This window comes from Raphanus sativus, chromosome 5 (genome assembly GCF_000801105.2).
Source record: "Raphanus sativus cultivar WK10039 chromosome 5, ASM80110v3, whole genome shotgun sequence".
Taxonomy (NCBI): domain Eukaryota; kingdom Viridiplantae; phylum Streptophyta; class Magnoliopsida; order Brassicales; family Brassicaceae; genus Raphanus; species Raphanus sativus.
The window spans coordinates 25,097,160-25,119,320 of NC_079515.1; the positions used below are offsets into that span (position 1 = coordinate 25,097,160).

General features: G+C 35.4%; 6 protein-coding genes across 8 annotated transcripts; 5 read left to right on the forward strand and 1 right to left on the reverse strand.

Moving 5' to 3' along the window:
* Nucleotides 1-2,015: 2,015 nt before the first annotated feature.
* On the reverse strand, nt 2,016-6,859 carry LOC108863005 (AP3-complex subunit beta-A). Its single transcript, XM_018637292.2, has 11 exons — nt 6,583-6,859; nt 6,371-6,447; nt 6,045-6,294; nt 5,352-5,969; nt 5,064-5,237; nt 4,793-4,919; nt 4,605-4,714; nt 4,300-4,500; nt 2,980-3,923; nt 2,608-2,871; nt 2,016-2,533 (listed from the first exon to the last, which is right to left on the reverse strand). Exons 1-11 carry the CDS (start codon nt 6,796-6,798, stop codon nt 2,191-2,193), a joined length of 3,324 nt encoding a protein of 1,107 aa, XP_018492794.1. The 5' UTR covers nt 6,799-6,859; the 3' UTR covers nt 2,016-2,190.
* A 1,170-nt stretch (nt 6,860-8,029) lies between these two features.
* Nucleotides 8,030-9,524, forward strand: LOC108860853 (FBD-associated F-box protein At4g10400-like). Its single transcript, XM_018634703.2, has 3 exons — nt 8,030-8,854; nt 8,923-9,063; nt 9,141-9,524. Exons 1-3 carry the CDS (start codon nt 8,030-8,032, stop codon nt 9,411-9,413), a joined length of 1,239 nt encoding a protein of 412 aa, XP_018490205.1. The 3' UTR covers nt 9,414-9,524.
* A 622-nt stretch (nt 9,525-10,146) lies between these two features.
* LOC108858591 (FBD-associated F-box protein At4g10400) lies at nt 10,147-10,830 on the forward strand. Its single transcript, XM_018632497.2, has 3 exons — nt 10,147-10,248; nt 10,326-10,469; nt 10,555-10,830. Exons 1-3 carry the CDS (start codon nt 10,147-10,149, stop codon nt 10,828-10,830), a joined length of 522 nt encoding a protein of 173 aa, XP_018487999.2.
* A 1,090-nt stretch (nt 10,831-11,920) lies between these two features.
* Nucleotides 11,921-13,869, forward strand: LOC108861087 (FBD-associated F-box protein At4g10400). Its single transcript, XM_018634912.2, has 3 exons — nt 11,921-13,162; nt 13,243-13,386; nt 13,471-13,869. The coding sequence occupies exons 1-3, from the start codon at nt 12,242-12,244 to the stop codon at nt 13,741-13,743; spliced, it is 1,338 nt and encodes a 445-aa protein (XP_018490414.1). The 5' UTR covers nt 11,921-12,241; the 3' UTR covers nt 13,744-13,869.
* A 1,343-nt stretch (nt 13,870-15,212) lies between these two features.
* On the forward strand, nt 15,213-17,038 carry LOC108857165 (FBD-associated F-box protein At4g10400). 3 transcript variants are annotated; one of them, XM_018631109.2, is made up of 4 exons: nt 15,213-15,399; nt 15,515-16,368; nt 16,437-16,586; nt 16,680-17,038. In XM_018631109.2, exons 2-4 carry the CDS (start codon nt 15,517-15,519, stop codon nt 16,947-16,949), a joined length of 1,272 nt encoding a protein of 423 aa, XP_018486611.1. In that variant the 5' UTR covers nt 15,213-15,399; nt 15,515-15,516; the 3' UTR covers nt 16,950-17,038. The 3 variants fall into 3 exon arrangements, with proteins under 3 accessions (XP_018486611.1, XP_018486610.1, XP_018486613.1); XM_018631108.2 differs by having other exon boundaries at nt 15,214-15,399; nt 15,512-16,368; XM_018631111.2 differs by having other exon boundaries at nt 15,214-15,399; nt 15,558-16,368.
* A 205-nt stretch (nt 17,039-17,243) lies between these two features.
* Nucleotides 17,244-18,573, forward strand: LOC108858592 (F-box/kelch-repeat protein At4g38940-like). The gene is made up of 2 exons (XM_018632500.2): nt 17,244-17,945; nt 18,147-18,573. The coding sequence occupies exons 1-2, from the start codon at nt 17,468-17,470 to the stop codon at nt 18,548-18,550; spliced, it is 882 nt and encodes a 293-aa protein (XP_018488002.1). The 5' UTR covers nt 17,244-17,467; the 3' UTR covers nt 18,551-18,573.
* Nucleotides 18,574-22,161: the final 3,588 nt, after the last annotated feature.

The window sequence follows — 22,161 nt, forward strand, 5'->3', positions numbered from 1 at the left end:
TTCTCCATTAATATTGTTCTAATTTTTTCAAATAATTACTAGGACTTCAAAACGATTTTACTCAATCTTTTTTTAAAAACAACAAAAAATTTACTCAAACGTAAGAAAAAAACACATTAAACTTGAATGTAAAAGTAAGCTTACCCATTTATAAATATGTATTGAACAAAAAGTCGATCCATTAGGCGCACACTCTCTCCTTACCACCCTTCTCTATAGTGCTATTTGAAAACCTTCTAACTTCTACCCAATAGAAAGCCTATGTTAAATTTTGTCCCATTTTGAGCAATTCTTCTTTTAAAACTAGAGTGTACCCACAAATTATGTTCCCTCATCCACTGTTATCAACCCTCCACACACCTTCCATCTCAGTAGGAATCAACATCGGGTATGACCTAAAATAATGCTGATGTTCGAACAGTATGTCCTATTCCGCAGTAGCAATCCATTGAGTCCGTGAAGAATGCAGTATCGCATTGACAACTGCAATGAGATCCTATTAGTATTATGATTTATCTATCTAGGCAATCATTGTTCATGATTAACGAGTATCTAGATATCGTCTCATTGTAATGTCATCTTATTTTAGTGTGAACACAGTAAGCATTTCTTATTCAAGAAAGTGTAAAACGCTGAGACAAAGATGACTCTGCGCCTGCCGCATAAAATACTTAAGCATATATATAGATTGATATATTAGAGTAAAACATTTTAATCAAATATTGTTTGATGTTCTCAAAATCATCAAATCTCCTTCTGAAAATATTCAAATGAAATATTTTAAGGAGTTCTGATTGTGAAAACTCTTTAATAAATATATAAATATTTATAGATACATATAGCAAAAATACATTGTTCGAGACATTTTTGTTGGAGTTGTTCTATGCAGTCTGAAATTAATATAAAAGTAAATTAAATATTTTAAATAAATATAATGTAATATAAAATATTTTGCTTTATTATTTTTTCTTCTTCAATTGCCTACTTTTATTTTCCAAGTTTTATCTTTAGTGTGCAGAGTCGACGATAATAGATGTATCAAATTATTTACTTTTATTTTTATTATTTAAAACAAAAAAACATTTCCAAAAACAAATTACATAGATCTAAAAAAAATTATCTCCAAATATAAAATTTATGCATAATCAACGTTAATAGATGTATAAAATTAACTTACTAATTCTATTTTCTCTATATTTCTCCAAATCTTAGCATTTTATCAGCCTTTTTAGTTTGATTTCTGTCATTTCATGTGCCAAACTAGTTCTCCATTTCATGTGCCAAACTAGTTCTCCATTAATATTGTTCTAATTTTTTCAAATAATTACTAGGACTTCAAAACGATTTTACTGAATCTTTTTTTAAAAACAACAAAAAATTTACTCAAACGTAAGAAAAAAATACATTAAACTTGAATGTAAAAGTAAGCTTACCCATTTATAAATATGTATTGAACAAAAAGTCGATCCATTAGGCGCACACTCTCTCCTTACCACCCTTCTCTATAGTGCTATTTGAAAACCTTCTAACTTCTACCCAATAGAAAGCCTATGTTAAATTTTGTCCCATTTTGAGCAATTCTTCTTTTAAAACTAGAGTGTACCCACAAATTATGTTCCCTCATCCACTGTTATCAACCCTCCACACACCTTCCATCTCAGTAGGAATCAACATCGGGTATGACCTAAAATAATGCTGATGTTCGAACAGTATGTCCTATTCCGCAGTAGCAATCCATTGAGTCCGTGAAGAATGCAGTATCGCATTGACAACTGCAATGTGATCCTATTAGTATTATGATTTATCTATCTAGGCAATCATTGTTCATGATTAACGAGTATCTAGATATCGTCTTTAATTATGGACATTTGTGTTATTTTAATGGGAAATACAGAGGTAGAAATCCCTCATGGAATGAGAAAGTCAAATAGAGAGAAGAGTTTTCAGGCTCTGACACTGACTATAAACTCATTGTCAAAGTCATGTACCATGATAAGTTCTACGTACGCATCATATACACTAAACTCTGCTTATGCATTAACTGAAATAAAAAACAATAATATGTAATGAATAAAATTTACAGGCATGTATCAAAAATAAAAATGTTATGAAACAAGAGTTTGGTAACGTATTACATTCATCACATGGTGGCGACATATAGTAAGTATATGACGAAAAAGAAAGTAAAACTCAATTTTGCTCAACCATGAAATTAGCAATCCTGTTCAACAGGTTTAAACCGAAAACCGTTTCTTCGCAGTTGATCTTAACTGTTAAGTTCAGATCTTCATTGCATTTACCTTCCACTGTGATGGTAATCAAAAGAGGGATCTCACTGCTCAAGATTTTGCTGCTGAATCTCAAACGCAGCCCAGTTGCATCTTCAAGTGTGTTTGCAACTGGCAAATCCACAGATACAAGGTGTAGATTTGAGTTGCTAAGCACCTTCAGCGTTATAGACTCGCAGATGCTAAGAAACTTGTCTTTCCCATTCTCCATTCTTGTGTCTCTGACATGATCTGTGAACGTGCACCTACCAAAAGCCATGATAGGTTAGAGAAGATCAATATGGTCGAAGTTATGATTAAGAAGAGAAAGAGCTGTAACCTTCGACTATACTCGAACATTCCAGGTAACCGAGATTCTGTGGCTAAGAACTCCTCGATGGGTATTGGAAACGGTTTGACAAGGTAACCGAGATCAGGTCGTAACTTGACAGGAACCTTCTTGCCATTGTAGTGTAAGCTTAACCTCATGGGAAGCAGGTGGTGATGAAACCTAACCTGGATATGCCTCTTTGCGCTCTGACCTGGTTCAAGGCAACTGATTTCCTCCATTGGGATTAGTGTTGGCAAATTGTTGTAAGATGCACTGCACAATGAGATAATCAGAAAAAAATAACATGAGAACTTGTCTTTTCATGTTAGCTCAGAAAGCAGGTTTTGTAAATCAATTGAGCATAATGAAAGTAAAACTCACTTTGCTTTACCCACCAAAGTCTGTTCAGCTGAGTCTGATACTTTCATGGCTTCTTCATCCTCCAAGTTAACCTCAACGATGGGTTCTTTAGAACAGTTCTCAAACATAACTTCTACACAAACGTGTAACGGAGATACAGTGGAGACTTCGGATAAAAAGGTATAGTCTATCTTCAAGCCACTGCCATTTCCAGGGTCTAAGAGAGTATAGGTTTTAGGCTTTACACTGTTTCCGATATCACCAATGGATATTTTGGCATAAGAGCTCTGATTCCTATCTAGTGCAGATGGAGTTTGATTTGATGTGCTAGACTCCTCGTCTAACCACAGATCCAGGGCTCTTTTTGACCTTAGTTCTTCCTGGTCGGTGGAAACGCTAATCTCTGAAAATTGAATTAAAGGATCATTTGCATCGTTGGCCTCATTTCTTTCATCACCATCACTGCTGAATTCTGAACCGTTATATGATTCAGAATCATATTCAGAAGAGCCATCCTCATCCACTGTTTCAGAAGATTCCTGAGAACCACTAAAATTATCTCTGGCCTCTCTTTGTCTGTTAGAATCTAACAGCTGATCATGTTCTTCAAAGACAAAACTACAGGGCTTTGGAAGGGGTTCATATCCAGGAGCCGCATGAAGAACTATCTGCGACAGAGATCCAGGAAGATAGAAACGGCTGTGCAGGGCTAAAGGTGAAAAGGGCTTCAGCTTTCTTCCAAAGACATGTTCCACAACATGCTCAGCGATAGGAGCAATATTTTCTTGTGATGCCACGCTGTCTTCTGCTGGCTCATGACAAGCTAATTTGTATGACAGCATTTTCTTGAGGAAACGAGTTCGATCACGAACATCATAGTTTAAGTCACATTCTCCCAATTCAAGCACATAAAGCACAATCCTCTTCAACATCTGAAAATCGTCGACCTCTGCACTTATTAGAACCTGCAAATATGAAGGTAATTAGAAAATTACTTGGTCAATATCTTTTCAGAACTGTACAGAGACGTGCCTAAGTAAAAAATACATATCAGCATAAGCAGTTAGTATTTTTTGTAATATGCTGAAGATAATTTCACAGGACATAAAATCCATCGGATGTAACTCTTATACTATAAGCTTACAAATGGATCTGGTATTTTTCTGAGAGAAAAAAAATGATCGTTCATATAGCACAACAAATGTAGATGGCATCTCGCATTAAATCATATAGCAAATCCTTCAACTGGTAAATGTATAGATATAATAGTGGTTATATTTAGGTTTCCTAAACAATATTGAACTCAGAAGAAGGGCCTTGAGGCAACCCCCCTAACTATACCTTAGCAGCAGTATTAAGAATCTGCAGTTTAGTCTCTGATGCCTCTGATTTAAAGCTCCATGCAAGGTACTTGGTTATTGTGGTCAGCATCTTCGGAATGATATGACCCAACGAGCAGTAGACACCTATCATCCAAATTATAGTTGCACGAGCAGCAGCTACCTTGACTGAATCCAGACTACGAAATAGTTGGATTATCACCTTCAAACAAGAACAATTTACAAAAATGTCAACAAAATATTTGAGATCATTATAATAGCTTGATAACGTTGAGATTCTTAATAAAGTGAATGAGCTGTATATACTTTCTCATGACTGAGGGGAGCTAGCTCTATGATAGTCTGAATTGACAACACGGCTTGCACCAACACTCCTGCTTCTCCATCCACTAACTCGAGATCGCCAGCAAAAGATTCTGCAACATTGTAAGAACTAATTTAACTTAACTGCAGAGTTTAACTAGTAAGTGCAATGGAAATGAATCATAACATACCTTGTCTAACTAATGCTAACAATCCATTAAGGCATGCAGTTGGAATTTCTGGCAGTCTTTTTGCGCACAAACCAATTGCTGCAACTGTATCTGCTGCAAATCTCCTGTCTGGATCTTTGATATAATCCTGGAAAAAGCTCACGATTACAAATTTCAGTCATGGACACAACATTTCTGCTAAAAAAAGAAGACAAAGATGAAGATCAATGTTCACGCAAACTTTCCAGAATGAACATGAAAGATCTATATCATATTAAGGATTAAGTATTACCTCGAACTCTCTCAAAATGGAAGAGATAGATGAAGTGGTCGCAATGAGAGAGAGCATCTCGAGCTTATGTGCTTTAACTTGATATGCATCTGATGAACAAATAAAGAAATCTTCGAAGTGTGGAGCAAAGAGAGAAGGGACTGCTTTGGCAAAAACTAGGATATTGCACAGGACCTGCCACAAAATATGAATGAATAAACGCTCAGAGAGCAGACTGTATCACGCCTACACAGAAGTATGTAGAGTAAATGGGATGAATCAGATAAACATAAATAAAAGAATGGTTACCACATATTTTGAGGCAGTGGATGATCTAAGCAGAAACAGGAGCGGTTTAACAATCTTTTTAACATCTTCCAGAGGCGCCATTATCCACTGAACACCAGCTGCTGCTAGTACAACTGCACTATTGTTACTCCATAACAACGGGGATGTACACTGAAGCAGGATCTTAACATCTTCATTATCTCCAACAGATGTGGTCTCTTTCGTATCAAATGAAGATGGCTCCATATCCACGCAATTAGATCGTGACAGGTACTCGTCTGGACCTTCAATGTAACACTTAGATACAAGCCTGACAAGATTAGCATCCAACGAATCACTCTTATCACCATCCCCTTTATCACTGACCAGACCCTCCTTCTCGTAGAAGCTGTTACTTTCCAAACCATGTGAAGACAGCATCAACGATTCCCGTACAAGTCCATGCCTTGCAACAACGTAGCGCAAAAGAGTACCTATGAGTAGTATCTGACCCCACTCCTCCACGTCAGGAAGAATCTGGCACAACTTCTTATAGTTCTTCCCGATAACTCCGAAGTTATTTGGACAGATGGAGGTGAATGCCGCTGCCGCCGCTCCAACCACTCCTGGAGAGTGGTCATTCAACAATATCCCCACTAGCTGCATAAACGAAAACCAATCGTATTCAAATCCTATAAACTCATATCTATAAAAAGAAAGTATTTTGAACTAAACCTCTTCGATCGCAGGCGCGTGTTCTTCAAGGCGCAAATCATGCAACTTCGGAAGAGCATTGGCAGCGCACTTTCGAACATAAACGGCTGGATCTCTGGCGCATTTTCCCACAGCTGCAAGTGCAAGAGGCGCGATTACGTGTAAGCGAATCCCCGCCATTGTACGAAGCGCCCAAGCTCTTACCAACGGGTTTGGATCCCCCAAGTCCTTCTGGAAGTAGTTGATCGATAGCAATGCTTCATTAGGACGCCTAACCAAAACCAAATGAAAGCTAATATGTAAGTTACATTCACATATAAACATGTATACTATATGGTTTCACATACTTTTCAGCATAGTGGAGGAGATACAAGTAAACCAGCTTCTTCACTTTCGATGACTGTGACGCCACGTTCTTCACCACCTGCCAATTGAAAGACAGTTTTATGAATCTGAGCTCTACTGATATTTCTAGGATTGTAATTTTAAGATCATTCGGCTGATAATGGAATTCTATTGAATCGAATGGGATCATCAAATCAAGTCGGCGAAAAGGAACCTGGGGGAAGAAATTGGAGACGTCGAAGCCCTGAGCGATGAGAGCAAGGAGACGCTTGAGAGCTTCGCATTTCTCGGATTCGAACTTGCTGTCGAGAAGTGGAGCGATGCTGACGTCTTCCGGATCGTCGTACAGGTGAGCGTCTGTGCCGATCCGGAGCACCGCGGCTGAGGCCTTGCTCAGAGTATCAGCCGTGGAACCAAACTGGTTGAACATCGGATCAAATCCACCTCCGGAAAATTCAGAAAATAACTAACCGAGAGAGACAGATACAGAGACGATGAATGATATGTAGATCGTATACCGGTTTGATTACCCAAACTAAGCCCATTCGTAGTGGGCTATTTTATAACCCAAAGCTCATTAGAGTGGCTTTTTTTATAAAACCCAAGGCCCATCTTATAAATATGTATATTTATTTCCGTCTCTACCCCTTGCGCATAATTTAAGTTGCCGTCTTCTTCATCGATGTTTTTTTTTGTTTAACCTGGGGGTATCCCAGGCCCAGAAGGCCCAGACTAATCCCCAAGGGGAAGGAATGCCCACGGATAGACGCCCCTCCCAGTTTTTCAAATGGGCCGAAAGCATGGCCCATATCCGTGTGGGTGACAAGAGCGTTGCAAGGTAGTTCCCTCCGGCGTGGATCGAACCCCCTACCTGGGTGCAGGCGGGGACCCGTCCTAACCATTGGGCTACAACGTCTTGTCTTCTTCATCGATGTTCTGATTCGTTTCCTGTGATTTTCTGTTGCAAATGTTTTGGGCATGATATCAATACCGAAAACCTAGTATTTAGGTGTATAGTTACACTTGCAGTTCTTATTCGCCGCTAGCGAGTTGGTTCACTATCATTTATACATTACTACACTGTTTTGAAAAATTATAAAGGGTAAATGTAAATTTGTAATGGTGTAAAAACGGAAAAGGATAAACGAAAGGTCGGCCCAGTACCACGCCTACCAAAAAAATTATAACATTTTCGGTGAGTAAACCTTTCAGTGACCAATGCATGAGTGATTACGGGAGTAAACCATTCATTGACCCAATGCATGAGTGAGTGATTGGTGTAGGTAATTATTAATGGGCGTGGAGTCGTGGACAAAGCTGGTAGTTCCGATGCTCATCTTCAGATAATTTAACTCCTCCATGTAGAGATACATTACTTTTTATATACGTCGATTCTTTCTCAGTCGAACAGTCTCTATAGTTCTCAAATCCCAAGCAAACAGTCTGATCAAGATACATTACTCTTTATATACGTCTGGTCACTTCTGATTTCATCTTCGGATTCTGGTTCTTCGTGAAACACCCATCACTTAACTTTCCACACTTTTTAAGGTTTTGTCTCGTTCCTTTCTTTTGTCTTTGGTTTTTGATTATTGATTATTTCTAATTCATTAGTTTAGTCTTAAAGGTGGTTTTGTGTGTGTTTTGTCTCCTTCTCAGATATGGACAGAATCAGTGGGTTGTCTGATGAGCTTCTTCTTAAGATACTAATGTTGGTTCCGACGAAAGTAGCTGCATCCATAAGCATCTTGTCGAAACGGTGGGAGTATCTTTGGATGTGGTTGCCTAAACTTGATTACGATCATAGAGATTGTTCAAAGCCTGAATCCAAGAGGCTACAGTGTTTTCTTGACCATAATCTACCATTACATAGAGCTCCAGTTATTGAAAGCTTCCGTCTTGAATTAGATAGTTCACGTTTCAAACCGGAGTGTATCAAGATGTGGGTTGCAATAGCTGTTTCTCACTGCCTACGTAAGCTGGAGATAAGATATGAGTCTAAGTCAAACATTCTGCCGAGTAACATGTATATCTGCAAATCTCTCGTGGTCTTGAAACTGGGTGGTGATATCCTCTTGGATGTTCCTCGAATGGTTTCTCTTCCCTCTCTCAAAACTATGAAACTTCAAAGTGTGAGATTCTTCAATGAAGAAACTCTTCAGCGGCTTCTATCTAGTTGCCCAATTCTTGAAGACCTTGTGGTGGATTTACGTGAGGATGACACTACTCGAAAGTTGACTGTTGCTGTTCCATCTTTGCAGAGTTTGTCACTCTATATACCTAAGAGTCATGAGATAGATGGGTATGTGATAGTAACTCCTGCTGTAAAGTATTTCAAACTTGTCGATGATAATTACAAGAGTCACTACTGTTTGATTGAGCATATGCCTAACCTGATCGAGGCACATTTGGATGTCTCACTCCCTGATATCAAAAGTCTTATTGGATCAATCACATCTGTCAAGCGTCTTTCAATTTGTTCAGCGGTAATTATTTTCCCATTTATCGTTTCATTTATGTAATCATTTGTCAGTAATTTTAGTATTGTGTGCAGGCTATGTTTGATGAAGGCTTTGTCTTCAACCAGCTTGAGCATCTGGAGTTATGTATATGCAAAGATCATTCCTCCAATCAACTTTTCCGACTGCTCAAATCTTCTTTGATATTGCAAGAATTAAACCTTTACTCAATGGAAGTAAGTTTTTTGGTTTAACTTTGTATAGGGTCTGATGCACAACCAAGTGTCATTCTAATTCTTTTGTTTGATCTCAGGATCATTTTCCTCAATATATGGATTACTGGAATGAACCAAGTACTGTTCCTGAATGTCTGCTGTCTACTCTGCAAAATTTCAGCTGGTCGTTTTCGTTATACTCGGGAGAACCACCAGACAGAGATATTGTGATTTACATTTTGGAACATGCTGTTCACTTAAAGACTGCAACAATCTCGTCATATGAATGTGAAGTTCCAAAATTTGAGATGTTACAGGAGTTGGCACTTTCTTCTAGAGCTTCAACAGCATGCAAACTCATGTTTGAATGAGTACGTTATCATTAAAATTGGTCTTGCTCTTTTTCTTTTCTTTTTTTTTGGCCAATTGGCTTGCTCTTCTATTCCTTGTATTTGCTCGGACTCAGTTTCGTTTGTCGTCGACTCAGAAAAGTTGTTTTCTTCAATAACTTGTTTTTTCTATAATGTTAGGAGCTAAGTTATATAATCATTTTAATATTAATATGTTAAGGGTATGTATGTGCAGTGGCGGAGCCAGCATAATCAATTAGAGGGGTCAATTTCTTTATAAGCATCTATATTACATGGGTCAATGAGTTAAAATGGTGATAGTTTTCAATTTTTTTCTTCAAAATACATGTAAAAAAATTTGGTTCCTAAAAATCACATGGGTCAAGTGACCACTGTGCTAAAGCACTGCCTCCGCTGTGTATGTGTATAAAACCTTGTAACGGAAGAATAGAGACAAAAGAAAAATCTATGTACTGATGACAATGTTAGAGCCATAAGCCATTGAAAAAAAAGGATTTATTAGTGTATATGAATATGATCATGTAGTGTGTCTATCCATGCGTGTCTCGGTTGGAGTTGTATCAATATGATTCATGTTTAAAAGGAGATCCAGAGAAAACACCGAAGCACTTATTTTACTTAACAGAAAGGTAAATTATTTTTAAATGTTACAGATGGGTATGTGATAGAAACTCCTGCTTTAGAATATTTCAAACTTGTGGACCATAATTGTAATGATCACTACTATTTGAACATGCCTCACTTGGTCGATGCGTATCTAGATGTTAATCTCACTGATTTGAAGAGTTTTATTGGATCAATCACATCTGTCAAGCGTCTTGCTATATGTTCAGAGGTGATCGATCGCTTTACTTTTTTTATCAACTCATTTTATGTAATCAAATGTTAGAACTTTTTAAGTATTGTACGCAGACTATGCTTGACGAAGATTATGTCTTCAACCAGCTTAAACATTTGGAGGTATGTATATGCAAAGACCATTTCCCCAGTCAACTGTTACGGCTGCTCAAAGCTTCTTCCAACTTGCAAGGACTTCACATTTTTTACATAGAGGATGTAAGTTTTGTTTTATTAAAACTTTCAATTTTATTGAGTCTGACGACGCACAACCTAATTTATTTATTTTTTGGTTTGATCTCAGGATCATGATCATATTCCTGATGGTATGGAAGACTGGAATCAACCAAGTACTGTTCCTGAATGTATGTTGTCGAGTTTACGTAGTCTCAGCTGGTCGATGTACAAAGGAGAACCACAAGAGAAAGATATTGCGATTTACATTTTGGAACATGCTCTTCACCTAAAGACTGCAACAATCAAGTCATCATCTGAATCGGATGTTCCAAAATTGGAGATGTTAAAGGAGTTGGCTCTTTCTTCTAGAGCTTCAGCAAAATGCAAACTCATGTTTAAATGAGTTTGTGATCGTTAAATCGTGTCTTGTTCTTCTATTCCTTGTGTGTTTACTCGGACTAGTTTCGTTTGTTTTCAATTCTGAAAACTTGTTTTCTAAGTAGAATTTTTATTTCTATATGTTGACAGCTAAGTTTTATGATCACTATAATATTTTGTGAGTGTCTAAATTCAGAACGGAGAAAACTTGTCATTAAAGAAAAGAGAATAAAGAAAAAGCATCTGGTGCATTGATGTATACAATGATGGAGGCTTGGAGTCTGAATTATTATTGATGGCAAAACTCATAAAACAGAGGATTGAAAGTTGACGAAGAAAATAGAACAAAAAAACAGAGCATTGAAAGTTATGTGATCAATTAGAACTTAGCAAAGCATCATTGTTCCATGAGTTAAATGAAAAATGGTTTTAGAACCCACTAACTACCAGGAGACGCAGAGATAATCAATGCTTCATTTGGACGCCTAAAGAAACCAAATGAGAGGTAATATGTAAGTTACACTCGCATACTTTTCAGCATAATGTAGTAATTACAAGTAAGAAGAAAGAAGAAGAAGGTTTAGAAATGTGAGGAAACAGAAGTAGAGAAAGACTAGGAATCCACATGGGAGAGAGGTTTTGAAGAAGAATCTGTGTTTACTCTCTCTGCTTCTACCCTTAGCTGGAAAACCAAGGGCTAATAAAGCTTTCTTCTTTAAGGTTTTGGATTTGCTTTTCTCAACTGTTTTGGCGTTGAGATATTTATCAGACATTGTCTCTCATTGGTAAGCAAGGTTATACTATTACTGCTGGGCATTAATTTAAAACTGATCATTGCCTATTTGGGACTAAAATCACAGTTGATGAACCGGACAGTATCTCATTTCATCATCAATTCGTCGATAGCGGGTTGGTTTCATTATTTCATTTTTTAACCGCCAGATTGTTTCACACTTGTATAAATGGTGGTAAACTGTAAATCTGTAAAGGTGTGTCAAACGAAAAAGGAGATGTGGAATCATCGGCCCACAAATTAGGCCCACCAGTGATTCGCTAACCTTACATGTGTTGGAGTAGCCTGTGGCGCGTGTGGACGAAGCTTTGTATTTCCCGATAGACTCCCAATAACTTCTGTTAATTTAATCTCCCTTCATCGTTGGTCAAAAAAGAAAAAAAATCTCTCTCTACATCTTCCTTCTCGTAGATTCACTGCTAATTCGCTTCATCTTCCTTCTATGTCGATTATTTCTCAGGCAACCTTATCAGTCAATACAGTACTAACAAATGCTTTCCCAGTCTTCAGGTCACTACCAGTTATCTTCTGACTCTGCTTTCTAGTGGAACACTCATAACCTAACTATCCAGATTCTCTAAGGTTATGTCACATTCTTGTCTCTTTGGTTTCGCTTGTTAGTTACTAACTAGTTTGGTTAGTGATGTTCTCTTCTGTTTTATGTCTAGATTCTGTCGACAGTACATTTGGGTTTGTTTATATGGACAGAATCAGTGGGCTGTCTGATGAACTGCTTCTTAAAATATTACTGTTGGTTCCTACGAAAGTTGCAGTATCCACAAGCATCTTGTCGAAACGGTGGGAGTATCTTTGGATGTGGTTGCCCAAACTTAAGTACGGTGACAAACACTGTTCAGAGCCTGAGTGCGAACAGTGTTTCCTTGACACTGTTCAGAGCCTCAAGCTACGGTGTTTCCTTGACAGAAACCTGCCGTTACATAGAGCTCCGGTTATCGAAAGCTTCCGCCTTAAATTGTGTAATCCAATTTTCAAACCCGAGAATATCAATTTGTGGGTTTCAATAGCTCTTTCTCACTCCCTACGTGAGCTGGATATAGTGTATAAGTCTGATCCGGATAAGCCAATCGTATTACTGAGTAGCTTGTTTACTTGCAAATCTCTCGTGGTCTTGAAACTCGATGGGGATATCCTCTTGGATGTTCCTCGGATGGTCTCTCTTTCTTCTCTCAAAACATTGAAACTTGTATCCGTGATATACTTCAGCGAAGAAACTCTACAACGGCTTCTATCTAGTTGCCCGATTCTTGAAGACCTAGCTGTGGATTTACGTGATGATGACACTACGGGAACGTTGACTGTTGCTGTTCCGTCTTTGCAGAGTTTGTCACTCTATATACCCCGTGATTACGTTATAGATGGGTATGTGATAGACACTCCTTCTTTGAAGTATTTCAAACTTATGGATCATAACTATAAGAGCCACGACTGTTTGATTGAGAACATGCCTTTCCTGGTCGAGGCATGTGTAGATTGTTCTCGCCCTGATATCGATAGTCTTATTGGATCAATCACATCTGTCAAGCGTCTTGCTATATGTTTAGAGGTAACATAATCACTTTTTTCCATTTATCAACTCGTTTTTATGTAATCGTTTTGTCAGTAATTTTTTAATAATGTGTGCAGACTGTGCTCGATGAAGGTTTTGTCTTCAACCAGCTTGAACATCTGGAGGTATGTGTATGCAAAGACGAGTCCCCCAATCAACTTTTCAGGCTGCTCAAAGCTTCTTCTAACTTGCAATCACTACACCTTTTTCACATAGAGGATGTAAGCTTTGTTTATTAAATCTTTTTTTTTATTGCGACTGATGCAGAACCTAGTTTAAGTCTAATTCTTTGGTTTTGATCTCAGGATCATGTTACTAATCATCATGGTATGGAAGACTGGAATCAACCAAGTAGTGTTCCTGATTGTATGTTGTCTAGTCTGCAAAGTCTCAAATGGTCCTTGTACACAGGAGAACCAAAAGAGAGAGATTTTGTGGTTTACTTTCTGAAACATGCCGTTCACTTACAGACTGCAACAATCGAGTCATATCAGTGGGATGTTCCAAAACTGGAGATGATAAAGGAGTTGGCACTTTCTTCTAGAGCTTCAACAGCATGCCAACTCATGTTTGATTGAGAGTATTTTGATCTTTTAAATTTGGTTTTTTTTCTTCGGTTTCTTGTATTTGCTCGGACTCGTTTTGTTTTGTGGTCTTCAACTCTGAAAACTTGTTTTCTTCAGTAAAATTTTATTTCTGAGTTATATGATCACTTTAATAATTTTTATGGGTATTGACGTGTATAAATACAGATGGGAGAAATCTTTTAACTGAAGAAAAGAGAACTGAAAAGCACCTGATGTATACAATGTTGGAGCCACTGGAAAAAGGGATCTGTCGTGTATTTAATATGATCATGTATAATGATGAAGAAAAGAGAACCAAAAACAGATCATCTGTGCCTAGCTCTACACTACGTATTAGTCCCCATCTTTCCTGCGAACGTGATCGCATTTCACCATAAAATCGCCACTAGCGAATTGGTTCGTTATCACTTAATTCACCGCCGCACTGTTTTAATAAATTAAACTTTCAACCAACATCCGTGCAAATAACTTTTCATTTTATAATTTTTGAGCTTAAAAAACTATATGATTTTTTGATTTTTTTTTGTTATTGAACTAATACATTATTTTTATATAAAAAGGTGAAAATTTTGGTGAGATTGTTTATAACTTTTAAATATGTTTTGTCATAATTAAAAATAAACATTGAGTTTTATTTAAAAAATTAAAGATTTCGAATAGCATATTTTGTAAATAGCACTTAAAGAAATGTTAGCTATATTCTATTATATTTCGTATATAATTATTTTAGATAATATAATTTTGTAACTTTAAAATAAATAAATAGATAATATATAGTTGTAAATATAAAATTTTAACACATGTTAACAATTTTATTTTATTTTATATAAAATATTACATAATTTGCAAATTTTATTCCTTTTAAATGGTGAATAATATTTTAATCTTTTAAAATGTTGAATACTATTTCATTTATTTATTTAAATGAAATTTATTTTTTAAATATGTTAATTTACCGATTTAATATTATTCATATCTAATCCATATCATTCATATATTACTTTTATTTTAATATAATATAGACAATAATTATAAAATTTATTAAAAATAGCATAAAATTTTATTTTATTTTATAATAAACTTTATTTAAAATTAATAATAATAATATTATATTACTATTTACGAAATTATTTAATATTTTTGGTAAGATTTTGTTAGATTTTTTTCAATAAATTTATAATTTAATATCTTTGTAGTTATTAAGTTTTTTTATAAATCTTATATATTCTATAAATTAATGTAAATAATCAAATATACGTAATTAAAAATGGTACTAGTGTAATTTTTTTATAATAGATAAAAATGGTATTTTTCTCTTTTTTTAACAGAGATGGTGAATCGCAAATTTTGTAAACGAAGGAGGAGCCATGAAAGGTCGGCCCTTAATCAGGCCCATTAATACCCGGCCCACCAAAGATTTAGATCCGGTGAGTAAACCATTCGTTGAGCGTATTAATGGCGTTGACGAAACTTTTGGTAACCCCCCGTTTCATCTTCCTTCTTGGGGACGATTCACTACTCTTTATATTTGTCGATCCCTTCTCAAGCCAACCCGTCTCTTCAGTACTAACAAATCCTTTCGCAATCTTCCGACTCTGTTTCCTTGGGAAACGCTCACTCATCATCTAACAATCCCGATTCTCTAAGGTTCTGTCACGTTTCTTTTGAGTCTTTGGTTTCGCTTTTTACGTATCCGTGTGGTTGGTTAGTCTTTTAAAGTTGTTTTTGTTTTTTGTTTTTTGTTTTTTGTTTTTCTTAGAAGAGATGGACAGAATCAGTAATTTGCCTGATGAACTGCTTGTTAGAATATTATCGTTTGTTCCGACGACAAAAGTAGCTGTCTCCACAAGCATCTTGTCGAAACGTTGGGAGGATCTTTGGATGTGGTTGCCTAAACTCGATTACGGTCGCAAAGATTGTCCAGTCTCTGAATGCGAGAGGCTACGGTCTTTCCTCGACAGTAAACTGCCCTTACATCGATCTCCGATCATCGAAAGCTTCCGTCTTGAATTGTCTAATTCAATCATTAAACCGGAGAACATCAACACGTGGGTTGCAACTGCTCTCTCTCGCAGCCTAAGTGAGCTGGATATCTCATTGCATGACGACACCGATCCGCCTAAGTTTCCAAACATACTCCCGAGTGACTTGTTTACTTGCAAATCGCTCGCGATCTTGAAACTTGCTGGTGAGATCCTCTTGGACGTTCCTGGAGGGGTCTCTCTACCTTCTCTGAAGACTCTTAAACTTCAGAGTGTGAGATACTTCAACGAAGAGACTCTTCAACGTCTTCTATCTAACTGCCCAGTTCTTGAAGATCTAGTGGTTGATTTACGTGAATTTGATGAGGAATCTGCGGGGAAGTTGACTGTTGCTGTTCCATCTCTGCAGAGTTTGTCAATCTATTTATTCTATTATCAGGATCTAGATGGGTTTGTGATAGAAACTCCTGCCTTAAAGTATTTCAAACTTATGGATCACAATATTATTGGTCACTACGTTTTGATCGAGAAGATGCCTGACCTGATCGAGGCATATCTAGAAGTTACTTTTACCGATTTGAAGAGTATTTTTGGAGCAATCACATCTGTCAAGCGCCTTTCGATATGTTCAGAGGTAATCATTTTCTAGTTATTATTAAAAAAAAAAAAATCATTTGTCAGTAATTTTATTATCGTGCGCAGGCTATTAAGAAGCTTGATGATGATGTTGTCTTCAACCAACTGGAACATCTGGAGGTATGTATATGCACACTGTTTGCCTCTGCGGATCAACTTATCGAGCTGCTCAAAGCCACTTCCAAGTTAAAGAGCCTAGGCATTTCCTTCTTTGATGTAAGTTTGTTTGTTAACTCTCTTTTTTTTTTCTTTTACGGTCTGATTCACTGTTTGGTCTTTTTTAAGTGTAATTTATGTTTTTGACATCAGCAACATACGCCTTCTGGTATGGTTTGCTGGAATCAACCGACCACTGTTCCTGAATGTATATTGTCGAATCTACAAAGTTTCAGCTGGTCCAAATACAGAGGAGAACCAGAAGAGAGAGATGTTGTGGTTTACTTTCTCAAACATGCTCGCCACTTAGAGACTGCAACAATCAAATCTTCAGAATCGTCGCGTGTTGCGAAATCTGAGATGTTGAAGGAGTTGGAGCTTTCTCCTAGAGCTTCAGCTACATGCCAACTCATGTTTGATTGAGTATTTTGATCTTTGAAAATTTGTCTTGTTAGCCGACTATTTGAACAATTGACGGTTATCTAATTTTAAGAAATGGTTTTTCCATTTTTTTTTTTAAGTTAGCCAACTATATTAAAAGTTAAGTATTCATCAAATATCTTAGTGAATAAAATAATATAATAAATAGAAAGTTTACATTATTTAAAGAGTTATTTAAGACTGTTTACCTATTGAAAACGCTTATCTTTTAAACATGCCAACTCATGTTTGATTGAGTATTTTGATATTTTAAAATTGGTCTTGTTAGCCGACTATTTGAACAATTGACGGTTATCTAATTTTAAGAAATGAATTTTCCATTTTTTTTTAAAGTTAGCCAACTATATTAAAAGTTATAAGTATTCACCAAATATCTTAGTGAATAAAATAAATAGAAAATTTCATTATTTAAAGAGTTATTTAAGACAGTTTACCTATTGAAAACGCTTATCTTTTAGGTATTTGCTTTCCTCTCTTGCACGGCATTGTCGATCTTGACGATGGTTTCCAAAATAAAGGCAGAGGATGAGAAATCCTCAAAACTACTACCGTCTCTGATTCCCTCACTTCCTGAAGATGTCATCATTGACATCTTAGCGCGTTCATCAAGATGGGACTATCCAAAACTCTCCCTTGTTTCTAAGCACTTTCGATCACTAGTTGCTTCGCCTGATCTATACGCAAGAAGATCCTTGTTGGCCTGCACGGAGACCTGTCTCTATGCTGTCCTCTATGACTATGATGCAAGCGACTTGGACTTGGATATGTGGTATATCCTCCGCCGGAAAGCCAACGGCAGTCGCTGCTTGGACCGTATCCCGATCCCCTCGACGCTTCCCGTTTTGGAAACATGTTCAGCATCCTCTGTGGAAATAGATTCGAGAATATATGTGTTTGGTGGGATTGACCATCAAAATATGACCACAAATGCGTTAATAATGGATTGTCGATTCCATGGAACCTCTCCCAAGCATACCTGTGCCTATGGCTAGTAGATTATCTTGCTTCATCGACAAGAAAATATATGTAATTGGAAATTGCAATCGTTACCCAGACAAGGCTATGCTGGTGTTCGATATAGAAACACAAATGTGGGAGCATGTGGTGACTAAGCGAGAGATGACTCAAGTGCTCAGAACAAGCAGTCGTTGTGTGGCGATGGCTGATAAATATACACAGTGGATGGTTATAAAAGCTATGTGTACGAGCCAAAGGAAAGTAAATGGGAAATAGAAGATATGATGAGTTCTGAGTATTGGATGGATCCATGTGTGGTTGATAATGTATTGTACTACCATGATTGGTGTTCGAAAACCTTAAAAGCCTATGATCCAAATCACAAGTGTTGGCTATTGGTGGAAGGCTTGGAAGACTTGTTGGTGACAATATGTTCAAATTGGTCATATGCTTTGAACTACGGTGGGAATATGGCTTTGTTTTTCAGTAGACCAAGTGATATTTGGTGTGCGGAGATTTCCCTGGAAAGACGTCAAGGAGGGAAGATTTGGGGTAATGTTGAGTGGTGTGGTCATGTTCTGACTGGATATTTTGGAATTAGGAAATTTCTAGCTGTTACGGTTTAATGCATGCAACTCAACTTCATATATACATAACTTGTGTTTTATTTAAAATTATTATGTCCAGCTTCATCTAAATGCCTCTTTCATTAATCTAATCGACCATCTGAATGTCCAGATGGTAACATATTGGTTTGGATTTAAGTTTGTAACTAGATTTTGACCCGCCCTTCGAAGGGCGGGTATAGTTTTTGTTTTAATTTTTATTTTAGAAATTAAATTTTATATTTGTGTTTTTGTATACATATCTGTGTATACATTTTTAAAAATTATTACTAAGAAGTTTTGATAATTTAATTGAATTTTTGATTTTACATAACTATAAACTTTTACCCAGTGTTTTGAAATTTGATCTGGACCCGCAGTTGAATCGGTAAATTTGGTGTTTCGGTTTAAGTTTTCAGAAAAAAATTATTTTTTAATAAACCGGTAAAACCATGAAAATCCATTAAAACCTAGAATCCAGTTACCAGTGGAAACACTGGTAGAATCAATATATAACTTTTTTTAAAAAAATTAGTTATATTATTAGAATGTTTTTTGTATTCTAATTAGGAAGTTAGATTTTTAGTTTTTATAATAGAAAAGATTATATAATTTTGTGGATTATGAATATATTAACAAAACTAATTTTTTAATTTAGATTAGTGTATTTTTTTAATCGATGATCTATTATAATTTTATGATGGTCCACATTATATATATATATATATATATATATATGTGTGTGTGTTGTAAAATATAATAAAAGAAAATCCATAAGAAATCTGCATAACTGATTCGTACAAAAAATTAATTTACATTATTTTATTGTAAATAAACTTAAGAAATATATTTCCATCAGCCTTTATATATATATTTCTGTTTTAATAGAATAGATATATTCCAAAATATTTTAAATTATACAATTTATTTTAAAATTTCAGACAAATGTAGCTATATATTAAATTACGAAAGAGATTTATTAATATACATTATTGTAGCATGTTGGAAGCTTGGCCCATTTTACAAACTTTTATTCTACAGATAATCATTTAGTGTGTATTGTTTCTTTTATTTTTTTGAGTCGCGTTCTTGTAATTGTATCTCTCCAAAAATATTTTAGATTTCTCTGCAACATTTCAATGGCCACCGTATTTTCCTAACTGATCAACTCTTACGTTTTGCTTGTTTCAAAACATTGCGATAGATAATCACTTCCAATATGAAATATTTGAATAACATTTCTTACACATCAGTTTGATTATTTAACGCTTAGACAAACAAAATTTTAAAACTGCCATAATATATAACGCAGTTGACAGTGCAAGAATTAATTATTTACTTTGGCTTAGTACATTGAGTTGTTGTTATTTTCACAGCATGTCACGTGTTCGAACCTATTACAACATTTTTTTTTTGTTTTTATAAATAATTTATTTAATGAATGGTACTATTGTAAATATATCGTCGTCTTCCTAATGACAGCTTTAGGGTTCTGCAAAAACATTTCCATGGCCGTCTAGAAAAGTTATCACTATAGGCTGCAATATTGCGTTTTTCTTTCAGATCCTTCATCAATTTTGTAGATCTGATATATAAATTCCATTCCAAACATTCAAAACCCAGAAAAGTGGATTATGTTTAGAAAACCAATTTATTAACCAAATTTGGTTAAATCGCAACCGTAACCTCCGCCGAGCAATCAATCACCACGTCCGCGTTTTGGAACCTACAGATATGTATGTTTTTGTGATTAAACCTATGCAATCTTTTGTTTGTATTATACTCACACAAATTTTAGTTATATGAAATTATACTTTCTGAAATTATAGTTAGTTGACAGTTCCAGAAAGAGAGAAGTGCGTCCCGATTTTGGAATTGAATTAGTAGTTATAATATTTGTATAAAATGCATAATTATCAGTTATTATTAATATTTAGAAGGTGGTTATATTTTAAATTGGACCTAACCCATATCAATTGGTCATGCTGGAGAATTAATAGTATTGACTAGATTAGGACCCGCCCTAAAGGGCGGAAATTGATTTGTCAAATTTCAATTAATAATATATGGTATATATAATATGTGTATATAATATTATATATATTTTGTGTAATATTTATATATATACATATTAGACATATATAATATTTTATAAAATATATATAAAATTTAATAATGTTATAATTTGTGTTGTACTTGTTATTAGTTTGTATTTAATCTTCTTTCATTTTTAGTATAATAATTTGCCTTGTCACATCTTTTACCTTTTAACTTATACACATTGTTATGCCTTTTTTCAAAAAAAAAACTTATACACATAGTCTCGTAAAATGTAATATATAAAAAAACATATTTAAAAATCTACTGACCATATGCCACCATTATTTGGTTGTTTGAACAAAAAAAAAAATCATGTTCTTGCATAACTGTGTATGTTGTGATATGATGTAGGTGAAGAATAAATATATGGAAGTAAAGTTCGTGATACGAACATGAGCCTATGTTGGTCTATGCCACATTATTTGGTTTTTGGAAGATCAATGAGCATAAGTATACACGGTCTTTGTGTGTTTACGTTGTAAATGAGTCGGATATTTTTTCTCTTATGTCTGAAATGATATGAAACTCGTTGATTTAAGAATGGTTCAGTTTTATATGATCTAATTATATTAAGAGATTAACCAAAATATTATAAAAGTGTTACTGGTTAGGTTTAACTAATCTATGTTGGTTAAGATTTGGTTTAATTTAAGTTGGTAGGTTGCATTGTATAGGAGGCATGATATATTCTAACAACAACTATGAAAGAGTCCAAAATTTAAATGAGAAATTCAAATAGTAGATAATCCCTAAATTAATAGATTAGATGCTTACATTTAGTTCTCTGGTCAGTTAGTTCAAAATTCGTTTTATGTAACTAAATTCAGAGTGTGAATGAAAAACAAAAAGAATTCTCTTGTTTTCTCTATAGTTTCTGAAATCTTCTTTCATTGTCCGCGTCAGTTCGTTTGGTTCATTGTGCAGGTCAAAACTACATGGTTTCAATATATTTCAAATCGTTATCTTTGGTGAAAAAAAAAATGAGGATTGTAATGCGAGTTTCTGGCCGATAAATTCATTCAATGGGAAGGGGGAGGATATAGAAGCTCTGAAGCATCTGACGCGCTTTTTCCATTAGCCATAATAACCAGTGAATTATTCCTTTTCAGTCTCACAAATATAATATTATATGTTACTAGATATTAGACACGCTTCATAATACCAACATTTTGTCACAAAAAAAACAGATGTTTTGTTCGTCTCTCCAAACTAAAAGTCGCTTCGTACCTGCAGCTATGCGTAAACCGCATCATTTATATTTTGTGAATGTCTGCTGACTTTAATCAGGGAATCAGTTATGTTATGGTGCTTTTGTTTGTATTGCACTCTTAACTGTTCACTGATGTCTCTTAGACAGCTTGATGTGGATAACAATAAGTTGGCTAGTCTACCAAATAAATTCATGAAATTGTGTTTTAAAATGATTTCTAACCTTGTAGATATGGTCTTGTTACGAGTTAAAACGTGTGTGTTTAGAGTCTTTTAACGAGTATTTTTTTTTTGGATACTGTTGCTTTGATTGATAAATCATG